Raw genomic sequence first — 10,666 nt, 5'->3', positions numbered from 1 at the left:
GCTACTACACTATGACCCCCCCAGACCTCTCAGGTCATCTGGGACAGGTCTACTTCTACACTATGACCCCCCCAGACCCCCAGTTTCTATGCGCCTCATATCTGGAACAAACTCCCAGAAACCTGCAGATCCGCTGCTACTCTCATTTCTTTTAAATTAAGGCTGAAGACCTTTCTTTTTGATGTTGCCTTTCTTTAAATGATGTTCATTTCTTTAATGTTTAATTTCTTATACTGCACTGTAACTTTTATTCCTATGTTTTATCTATTTTTATTTATTTTTTTTAATTTTTTTTAAACTGGTTTTTTTCTGTGTTTTGGGGTTAGGGTTATTATATATATATATTATAAATATATATATTATATATATATATTTGTTAATGGCAAAATATGTGTCAAATGTATCTGAATCAAGTGTTGTGGTGATGCATAGACGTCCCGGCCTACCAATCCTATCCTACAGACTACATATTTGATTGGTACAGATCGCGAAAATTACACTATAATCGTTTATTTATTTAAGGATTTAATATTAGTCAATGAAAATGAGAATAATGATGCAAACGTGCTCATTCCCTTCAATATTGTGACTTATATCACAATACCAGTCAAAATGATTAGTATTGATGTTAAGATTAGATTATTTATTCATCCTACAGCGGGGATATTCCCTTGTTACAGCAGCATTTTCTACAATAAAAGCTAACAAACCAACAGGTAAACACACAAACCAACAGGTAAACACACAAACAGGTAAACACACAAACCAACAGGTAAACACACAAGTAAACACACAAACCAACAGGTAAACACACAAACCAACAGGTAAACACACAAACGGGTAAACACACAAACCAACAGGGAAACACACAAGTAAACACACAAACAAACAGGTAAACACACAAACCAACAGGTAAACACACAAACAAACAGGTAAACACACAAGTAAACACACAAACAAACCAACACGTAAACACACAAACATACCAACAAGTAAACACACAAACAAACAAACAAACAGGTAAACACACAAACAAACCAACAAGTAAACACAAACAAACAGGTGAACACACAAACAAACCAACAAGTAAACACACAAACAGGTAAACACACAAACAAACCAACAAGTAAACACAAACAAACAGGTAAACACACAAACAAACCAACAAGTAAACACAAACAAACAAGTAAACACACAAACAGGTGAACACACAAACAAACAGGTAAACAACAGCCAATGAGCAGAAGGTAGACTGGAAGTAAAGTGGCATTGCCATTGGACAAAAAACATCATTGCAGTAAGGAAGTGACGTTAAAATTAAATTGAACATGTAATTAAAGTAATAAAGCAATAGTAGGTAACCATAGCTTAAGTAAACCAGACTTACCCCCCAATCACTAAGACGTGGTCTTCTATGTGGAAGTGGTTTACAGCCAGTTGCAGGCAGGCCACAGCACCGAGACGGCCCTGGTGGAACAAGCTCGGGTCAAACGGTCTGCTTTCTAACGGCCAAACTACAGTACATGTCACGCAGGTACAATGGTAAAGACGGTGTAAACGACGTAAAGTTGTATTTACATCGTTGCTTCTGGTCTGATCGCTGAGAATCTCGACATTTGGGAACTGGGACGCCCACTCTTCAAATGCAGCGTGGTGAAGAGCGTTGGTCTGGGGAGAGGAGAGCAGTAGAGGAACCACGTGGCTCATTCATTCATTCATTCCTTCATTCATTCATAGATAAGGTTTAGACTTGTGTATTGGGGATGAACATCAGGTGTTAACTACTACACGTCGGCCCTTATCCTTAATGCAGACATGGTGTACTGGCTTAAAACACATGGTACTACATGCTAAAAATTCTCAAAAAAGGAATAATATAAAATAATGACAGAAAGTACTCATCAAGCAGAATGGCTCCTTTTAAAATGGATCGTTATAATAGAGCTCATCAGTAAAAATACAATGCAATTTCTCCATTGGAGTATGAGCCATAAAATCATAACCTAGGAGATTGTAAATGCTCGTCTAGATGCCAAAAGTTTATTTATTTTTCTCTTCCCGGATTCTAAGGGAACTCCGTAGATAAAGTCACTTGTTTTGGGCTTGTTTTCACAGGCCTGGTTGCTTATTTGTCTCGCGAGATCTGGCAACACTGAACTCCTGTGTTGACAGTATGCTGATGCACGCGTAATGGGGTGATTTAACTGGTGCTGTTGGGTATTTTAACAATGCTTCATATTTTACAATCTGATCATACAGTATGTTTTGTTTGTGTAAAAAATATGTAAAGCGACTAGAAACTACATGTAGGAGTCAAAAGTAGTTAGTTGTCCCTCTGAAATATAGTGTTATATTACAGTAGTATAAAATGAAAATACTCAAAGTACAAGTACCTGAACAGGTACTTAGTTACTTCCCACCACCGACTATACTGAGGTATTTACTTACAACAACATATATGCCGTCCACGGAGCCCGAGGCGGTCAGCGCGTGGACCCAGTGGGATATTAGGGGGCAGGGTCCCACCGGGAGCAGCGGCTTGGCAGTGCCCGCCAGGTGAGCGAACCTCCCGCTGCTGTCGGCTACTACGTCCCGCTGGAGCCTGGTCCCGTACCCGGCGGCGAGGATTACAGCCTTCATTTCAACCGTGGACCGGTGGAAACGCCGCTCTAGTGGATAGAATAGGGGGGAAACTTCGGTCGGACTCCTCTCGCGAGATTAGCCGTCCAGTCCAAAATCGGGGTTATCAAATCTCGTTGAAGCCAACCGTTGGGAACTCCGCTCACTCGGGGCAAAGCTACTTGATAGACTGGTGGAAACTTTTATGGGACTTCTCTCGCGAGATTAGCCGTCCAGTCCAAAGTCGGGGCTACTACATCTCGCTGGAGCCAACCGTTGGGAACGCCGCTTTCTCGGGGTTAGGCTAGTTGATAGACTGGTGGTGGAAACTTTTATGGGACTCCTCTCGCGAGATTAGCCGTCCAGTCCAAATTCGGGGCTACTACATCTCGCTGGAGCCAACCGGTGGAAACGGCGCTCTCTCAGGGTTGAGCTAGCTGCTAATGGATAGACTGGTGGAAACTTTTATGGGACTACTCTCGCGAGATTAGTCGTCCAGTCCAAAGTCGGGGCTACTACATCTCGCCAAGAGTGAAACGCCGCTCTCGGGGTTAAGCTAGTGGATAGAATGGTGGAAACTTCGGTCAGACTCCTCGCGAGATTAGCCATCCAGTCCAAGGCCGGGGCTACTATATGAACCGGTGGAAACGCCGCTCACTCGTTGTCAAGATAGTGGACAGAACGGTGGAAACTTCGGTCGGACTCTTCTCGCGAGAATTACCGTCCAGTCCAAAGCATAGCCTGTGTTATCCATATACATATAATATAAGACTACTCTTTATCTGTCTATGGTCCAAAGTCGAACTACGCGAAACCGTTGACCGTTAATATTAATTCGATTCGGACTCCTCTCGCGAGATTTTCCGTCCAGTCCAAAGTCGAGCCAAGCGAAACCGTTGACCGTTAAAATGAATAAATAAACAGGCTGTCGGTCCGGAAACCTGAGGTCACACTTCCGGTTGCATTTTTCAAAGTAAAATGAGTTTTCACCATGTAACCAGTAATATTAATAAATAAAAAATAAAAAAACTAGTGGAGGTTATTCACATTTTTGATTAAATCAAAACGTTCAGGTACATTAGCAGGCATATTGTTGAAGAATATGAAATGCTAGATATTAGACTATTCAGTGTTATTTGGTCCGTAATGAACCGCAAATCAACTCAAGTTCAATTCCATATATGTGCAAACCAACTGCACCAATTAACTTCATAAAATAAACAAAATATAAATACACTTACATGTGACAAGAACACACAGACATGCGTCAATTATCAAGAGTTAAGACTGCAAATCTAAGGCTTGCTACCACTGTTACAATTAAATACACATTTTTCTTATTTTACTGTAAAATTAAAATACACAAACATATCTCAAGTAGTCGTTCTTTCACCATTAAAAAAAAGAAGCCATTTTCTACATATTGCAGACTACCGATCCCACCTGTAGGTCTTGTGACTGCCCCCCATGGTGTTGTAGATGTGATTAACAGACTCACGAACCAGAGGAAAGTAGTGCAGCAAACAGAACTGAAGCAGACACTTAATCAGCATTGTGTTTATTTATCCGCCAACTCATGACATGAACGCATATAGAATTAATATGCAAAGTTATCCTGACGTTTTCCCGTCAAAATCTGTTTTCAACAAATACTAAAAGAACAACAACAAAAAAGAGCTTTTTTTTGACAAGAAATCCTGATTTTGTGTCGAGTCATTCTACGTCCTGGCTGCTGCTCTCAGCCTGCGGTGTGACGTCAGCGTCCACGTCTTTAACCTCCTCCCGGGGGTGAGACGCCTCCATCGGTTCCTCCACCAGCTCCGGTCCAGGCGACGGCGTCCCCCCCGCTCTCGTCAACTCCTCCAGAAAAAGAAACAAAATTTTAGCTTACATGGCAGAAATGTTTGGATCCGCTTTTAGACAATTTTTTAATGCAATTGTGGATTATAAAAATTAAGATTACTACATTATTTATATATTATTGATGACATTTTCAAGCTAAAAGCCGTTCAACTTTGTATATTTTGCAACCCTAAATTTAATTTGATCATCCACATCCTCAGTATGAATTAATTCATGTGAGAAAACATTATAATAATAATAATAATAATAATAATAATGTATACTTTATTAAGGGGAAACTACAATTTAGACTGTTATTACACACAGGCCTGAATTACACACACATGCACTAATGGAGAGATGTCAGTGTGTGGGGGGGGGGCCCATGGAAAGGCACCCCGGGCAGTTAGGGGTTCGGTGCCTTGCCCAAGAGCACCTTGGCAGTGCCCAGGAGGTGAACTTGCTCCTCTCCAGCTACCAGTCCACCACCATACTTTTTTTTGTAGTAGAAGCAAACTCTGCAATATCTTTAAAACCCAGAACCTCAGACTTTAAAATCACATGAGGCCTTTATTTATTTTAATCCTCTGAATTTAATCCCCATCATGAGTAGATACCTCGGCCTAAATGGTCCCGTTAGTGTCTGGTTTAAATTCAGTAGTGTAGGTTTCCAGATGTTTTATTACACATTTAGCATGCAAGCAGGCATGGTCCTGAAATATGGCTCCAACGGCATGATAACCTTCAGCAGAAATACAATGCCTTCAAGGTGTTGCAATACTGCCATTAAAGCTTTGAAATTACGGTAAATGTTAGTGGTTTTAAACCCTTAAAGCACTATACCTTGAAACTAGTAACAGGCCCATGCCTACATGCAAGCACACATAGAGGTCTAGTGGGTCTACTTTATAGTAACGATTCTAAGTGTCTTACCTGGGAAACAGAGTCAACAGTTTCCTCCTGTATCACTGGACCAGACTCTTCTTGCTCCATTGGTTCTTCCTCATCTTTCATGACGGCCGGGTGTTGCTGCTTTAACGTCTCCGACTCCTCCAGTTCCACACTGGGAGCCTTCTCCAGGGCCACGGGGGGAGTGGGAGCCTTTTCCAGGGCCACGGGGGGAGTGGGAGCCTTTTCCAGGGCCATGGTGGGAGTGGAAGCTCTTTCCAGAGCCATGGTGTGAGTGGGAGCCTTTTCTAGGGCCACTGTGGGAGTGGAAGGTTTTTCCAGAGCCATGGTGGGAGTGGGAGCCTTTTCTGGGGCCATGGTGTGAGCGGGAGCTTTTTCCAGAGTCATGGTGTGAGTGGGAGCCTTTTCCAGGGACATGGTGGGAGTGGGAGCCTTTTCCAGGGACATGGTGGGAGTGGGAGCTTTTTCCAGAGTCATGGTGTGAGTGGGAGCCTTTTCCAGGGACATGGTGGGAGTCACTTCCATTGCAGCAGTGGGAGCCTCTTCTCTAACTGGGGCAGGAATTAGTTCCATCTTTACGGATAAAGATATGACAACAACTTAGCATTAATAAATAGATAGTTGTACTTTTGTGACACCTTACTGTATACTTAGGTAAGAATGGTCTGAACAAGCAACACTGAATGGCTAGCAGTGTTCACTAGTTACTAATCAACCCTTTAAGTTAATCATAACACCAACGTCACTGAAAAACGTTAAATAAAAGGCAGGGAAAGGTGTGCAGGCCTTATGAATCATGTTTGTATCTTCATCCGTTACCTCTTTCTCCATGACCGGCTCTGCAGGTTTTGGTTCTGCTTTTTTATTTGCTTCCAGGACCAACATGGTGGAGTTGGGTATGTGAGCTTGCTGTAAGACAAAAGAAAACAGAAGCAGTTGGTACATCAGGAAATCTGCAGAAGCGTGTTTTGACTGTCAATGAAGTCTCAATGCCAACAACCGTCACCTGGTGAGGCGTGAAGGAGAGGACGTGCTGAAGGAGCGGCTCTCTCATCTCGGGGCAGCGTTCGAACACGCTGGCCAGCTGTTGGGGGGGCAGCTGCAGCAGCACGCTGTACGACTGGGGCTTGGTCCTCTGGCAGCACTTCACAAAACCTTCCCACACCTTGGGGTACTTCCACACCTACAGGGGGCAAAACAACCAAGATTGTGAACATTTGTGACATGTGCATTATGTGCATTATGTGCATTATGTGCATTATGTGCATTATGTGCATTATGGAACACACTTCCTCCAACTATAAGAGAGCGTCCCACTTTGGGCTCCCTTAAAGTTCATGTTGCAGGTTTAATTTTGCAACGAATTTGTGCAATTTGCTTGTTGGTAGTAATTATTTGAACTGTTATCCATTGTATTTGATGGTGTTGGATATCGCAAAACTGAATATAATACAAAAAGTAGGCACAATTTACAGTGTTTTCCTTTTCCCCCACAATTCATTGCATGACGTCCCATTATGGAGATAACAGAGCAGCCTGCGTTGTATTTGGCACTGGTCTGGCCTTATGTGGCTTCTGGTCTATTAATATTAACAGTCTATGGTCTCAACCGAGTCCATGTGACTTTAATATGTTTCTAATAATATTGGAGGCAAAGTGAAACACAGCTTAGACTGGGATGTTGTTCAGCTTTTCACAAGTTTAGACCGCTAGCTAACGCTACGCCGCCCGACGTTAGCACAACAGCGTTAGCCTAGCCTGCTAGGTAAATATTACGACTGCCTTTGTTGTTGCCTATATATGGGTCCATGTTGTCAACATCATACATGTGGCATTAGTGCACCTTTTGTGTTAAATGAAATAGTAAGCTTCGCTCCTACAAGATGGGTGGGTTCTTATTACGTTACACACAAAGCTAACTCGTTCTCCCAGAATGCACCACAGAGCGCCACAGGAAGTCATTCCTGCCTGTGGCCATCAAACTTTATAACTCCTCCCTCTAAGTCTTTGACATACAGACAGAGAGGTTGAAACTGGACAATATTATCTGTTTTGTGCAATAACACTGGCTTGTAATGTGTGCAATACTCATCTGCTACAATTATTATTATTATTACTTTTCACCATTGCAACACCTTAATTATGTTATTTATGTAAATACTGTATCATAATATACCTTTAACTGTAAATATCCACACTCCTTATATTTCTTTATTTATATTTCTAATATCTGAGCAACTGTAACACAGAGTTTCCCTTCGGGGATCAATAAAGTATTTCTGATTCTGAACTGGCTAAAGTTAGCCCGTACGGATGCTAGCGTATTTAGCGGTTAAGAGCCGGCTAACGCTGTGGCTTAGAGCTCACCAAACATGTAATCATCGCTACAATCTGACACATTTACGTCTACTGTTGTGCATGTTTATCAATGTGCATTATCCTGAATTAATTAAATAAAAAATAAAAAAGGAGGATTAATTCTGGGACGTGGATGACTGTAGAAACGACGGCATTGGTGCAGACCTGCTTGACGATGAGGCGGGACAGGATGTTCATGACGAAGCCTCCCAGCCGGGGGTACATGGTGAGGGACTGGATGACGGTGCGCATGAGCAGCATGGGGAGGGGACTCTGCTCCATCAGCTGCTGCATCACCACGGCCAGGACCTCAGACGTGTACACGTTCTTCTCCCCGAAGCACAGGTTGGTAGCTGCAGCACAGACACACAACACTTTAAATGCCACTCGGGGTGCATACGCAACAGAGACCGTTCACTTAACCGACGAAGACGGGTCATTTGGGCTCGACCGGGCATCATTTCATTCATATTACAGACCTGAACCCATTAGACACGTTGAAAACTGCTGTCAAACTGCAATTTGGGTGCAAGTTATGAGCACATCAACAACAAAATAATATCAAAAAGCACATTTCAAGGTCCCTTTAATGGCTAAACTGACTTAATTATAACATGTTGGTGGTGGTGGTGGTTGTTGCTGCAGAAGTCAAATTTTAGTGATAGTGTTGTAAATATAAGAAAAAATAATAAAACATAAAAATGAAACCAAAAAAACCATGCCAAGATTAATGTAGCAAAAGCTTGAAGCACCAACTGAGTCGGATTTTAACTTTATGACACTTTGTCAAATTTAGCAATATCCTCAGGGGCCAGTAAAAATACCGTGTTCATACACAGCTTTGCTCTGTACTTTTAGCATGTATAGAGTAGCATATGTCCCCCAGACTCCATGTAAATAATCACTACTTTTAGCATGTATAGAGCAGCATATCTCCACCAGACTCCATGTAAATAATCACTACTTTTAGCATGTATAGAGCAGCATATCTCCACCAGACTCCATGTAAATAATCACTACTTTTAGCATGTATAGAGCAGCATATCTCCACCAGACTCCATGTAAATAATCACTACTTTTAGCATGTATAGAGCAGCATATCTCCACCAGACTCCATGTAAATAATCACTACTTTTAGCATGTATAGAGCAGCATATCTCCACCAGACTCCATGTAAATAATCACTACTTTTAGTGTGTTTAGAGCAGCATTTCTCCACCAGACTCAATGTAAATAATCACTACTTTTAGTGTGTATAGAGCAACATTTCTCCACCAGACTCCATGTAAATAATCACTACTTTTAGCGTGTATAGATCAGCATATCTCCACCAGACTCCATGTAAATAATCACTACTTTTAGCGTGTATAGATCAGCATATCTCCACCAGACTCCATGTAAATAATCACTACTTTTAGTGTGTTTAGAGCAGCATTTCTCTACCAGTGTTTTGGGTCGAAGCTATCCGTGAACACAGACCTTTGATGATGGACTTCATGTCACATTTGTTTGAGTCTATGTTGTGCAAGGCAATCAGCAGGTCTCCTGGCGTGAGGGGGGACACAGACGAACTTCCCTCACCTGAAAGATAACACACACGACAGGGAGAAGGCATCAGAGTCCTTCACCTGAAATCAGCTTCCTCAGAAGCAGCAAGTCAGTTAAAATAAAACTGTACATACCAGGAAATAAGAAACGAGGGGAACAGAGGATATTAATTATGTTTAAAACTAAAATGGTCCATTTTCTATTAGCTAGAATAAAAATAACATAACCCTCGTGTTGTCCTCCCGTCATAATTGAAAATCAACACTTTTGTTGCCGCCTTTTAATCAATGTTTTTAACTTTTTCTTAAGTTTTTCACACTTTTTTCAACACATTTATTTTAAAGGTTTGTCACTTTTTTCGACGTTTTCAACCCTACGCAACACTAACTTATTGACTTTAGTTTTCAGTTATTCTTGGAATTTATGGTGAAAATGAATAAGACACCCCAAAATTAATGAAAGTAGAGATTTGTACTTGGCAAAGAGCGTTGGGTGGAATCAATCATGTTATTTTGGGGAATTAAAAAGAACATTGATACAGGACAACGGGTCAAATGGTCCGAGGACAACATGAGGGTTAAATCAAGTATGCACTGTTTGTAAAATGGGTTCTTAATGTAAAAAAGGAAGGAAGGAAGGAAGGAAGGAAGGAAGGAAGGAAGGAAGGAAGGAAGGAAACAACTCTTACTGTGTTGAGTGCCCAACAGGCGGTTGAACACCTCCTTCACTACAATGGGGTTGAGTTTGATCAGCTTGGGCAGAGCCTGGATTACTTCACTCTACATGAGAAAAAACAACCAAAACAACCAAAACATTAAAAGAATTCATTATGATAATCAAGCGGGGGGGGGGGGGGGGGGGGGGGGGGGGGGGGGGGGGGGGGGAGATGATGTCATGTGCAGTGTTTCAACATTACAGAAATCAGTTTACTAGACCGAGGGTTTTCAGACTGTGTGTGTGTGTGTGTGTGTGTGTGAGGACCTCCCTCATAACACACATAATAAAATATGTCTACACACAGTCCAACCCGAATTAATCCGCACATCTTTTAAAAAGGGCCCTGTCTTTAAAAGGGCCTAAAGACACTACTATTTCAAAAGGCCTTTTAAATAGTTACTGTTTTAATTTCAGTTTTATGGTGTCTTATTACTGCTTGTAAATTGTTATTGTACTCTGGAAACTGTTTTTAAACTCCCTATTAATTGTAGCCCTTTGAGATTTCCCTGTGAAATGTAAAGGGCATTATAAATAAAATGTATTATTATTATTATTATTATCTTAATAGGCCTACTAGCCCCAAAACCAGTAATCACGGTCTCTAAACTGCACCTTCTTACTGGTTCCACTTGTTAAGTCTTATTCATCATTCTCATATCTCTCTTATTATTTA

General features: G+C 41.6%; 2 protein-coding genes across 6 annotated transcripts in view; both read right to left on the bottom strand.

Annotated features, from left to right (window-relative positions):
* The window catches only part of zgc:136439 (uncharacterized protein LOC678627 homolog), a 4,053-nt gene extending 1,335 nt beyond the window's left edge, over positions 1-2,718 (bottom strand). The window contains exons 1-3 of the mRNA XM_034885991.1: positions 2,449-2,718; positions 1,579-1,668; positions 1,388-1,467 (exon numbers count right to left, since the gene is read on the bottom strand). Coding sequence (XP_034741882.1) covers positions 1,388-1,467; positions 1,579-1,668; positions 2,449-2,640 — 362 coding nt within the window. The 5' untranslated portion in view covers positions 2,641-2,718. The remainder of the gene's footprint in view (positions 1-1,387; positions 1,468-1,578; positions 1,669-2,448) is intronic.
* A 1,443-nt stretch (positions 2,719-4,161) lies between these two features.
* sympk (symplekin) overlaps positions 4,162-10,666 on the bottom strand; it is a 20,375-nt gene continuing 13,870 nt past the window's right edge. Inside the window, exons 21-29 of one of the 5 annotated variants that reach the window (XM_034884923.1) lie at positions 9,965-10,055; positions 9,208-9,309; positions 7,894-8,081; positions 6,377-6,553; positions 6,190-6,279; positions 5,887-5,943; positions 5,654-5,676; positions 5,395-5,623; positions 4,162-4,479 (exon numbers count right to left, since the gene is read on the bottom strand). In XM_034884923.1, coding sequence (XP_034740814.1) covers positions 4,333-4,479; positions 5,395-5,623; positions 5,654-5,676; positions 5,887-5,943; positions 6,190-6,279; positions 6,377-6,553; positions 7,894-8,081; positions 9,208-9,309; positions 9,965-10,055 — 1,104 coding nt within the window. In that variant the 3' untranslated portion in view covers positions 4,162-4,332. Of the gene's footprint in view, positions 4,483-5,394; positions 5,624-5,653; positions 5,677-5,853; positions 5,944-6,189; positions 6,280-6,376; positions 6,554-7,893; positions 8,082-9,207; positions 9,310-9,964; positions 10,056-10,666 lie in introns of all 5 variants that reach the window. The other 4 variants (XM_034884924.1, XM_034884925.1, XR_004658448.1 and 1 more) reach the window with 4 other exon arrangements.

The sequence above is a fragment of the Etheostoma cragini genome, chromosome 11 (assembly GCF_013103735.1).
Source record: "Etheostoma cragini isolate CJK2018 chromosome 11, CSU_Ecrag_1.0, whole genome shotgun sequence".
NCBI lineage: Eukaryota > Metazoa > Chordata > Actinopteri > Perciformes > Percidae > Etheostoma > Etheostoma cragini.
The sequence above is the reverse complement of the archived record's forward strand: the minus strand, read 5'-3'. Positions and strand labels throughout refer to the sequence as shown.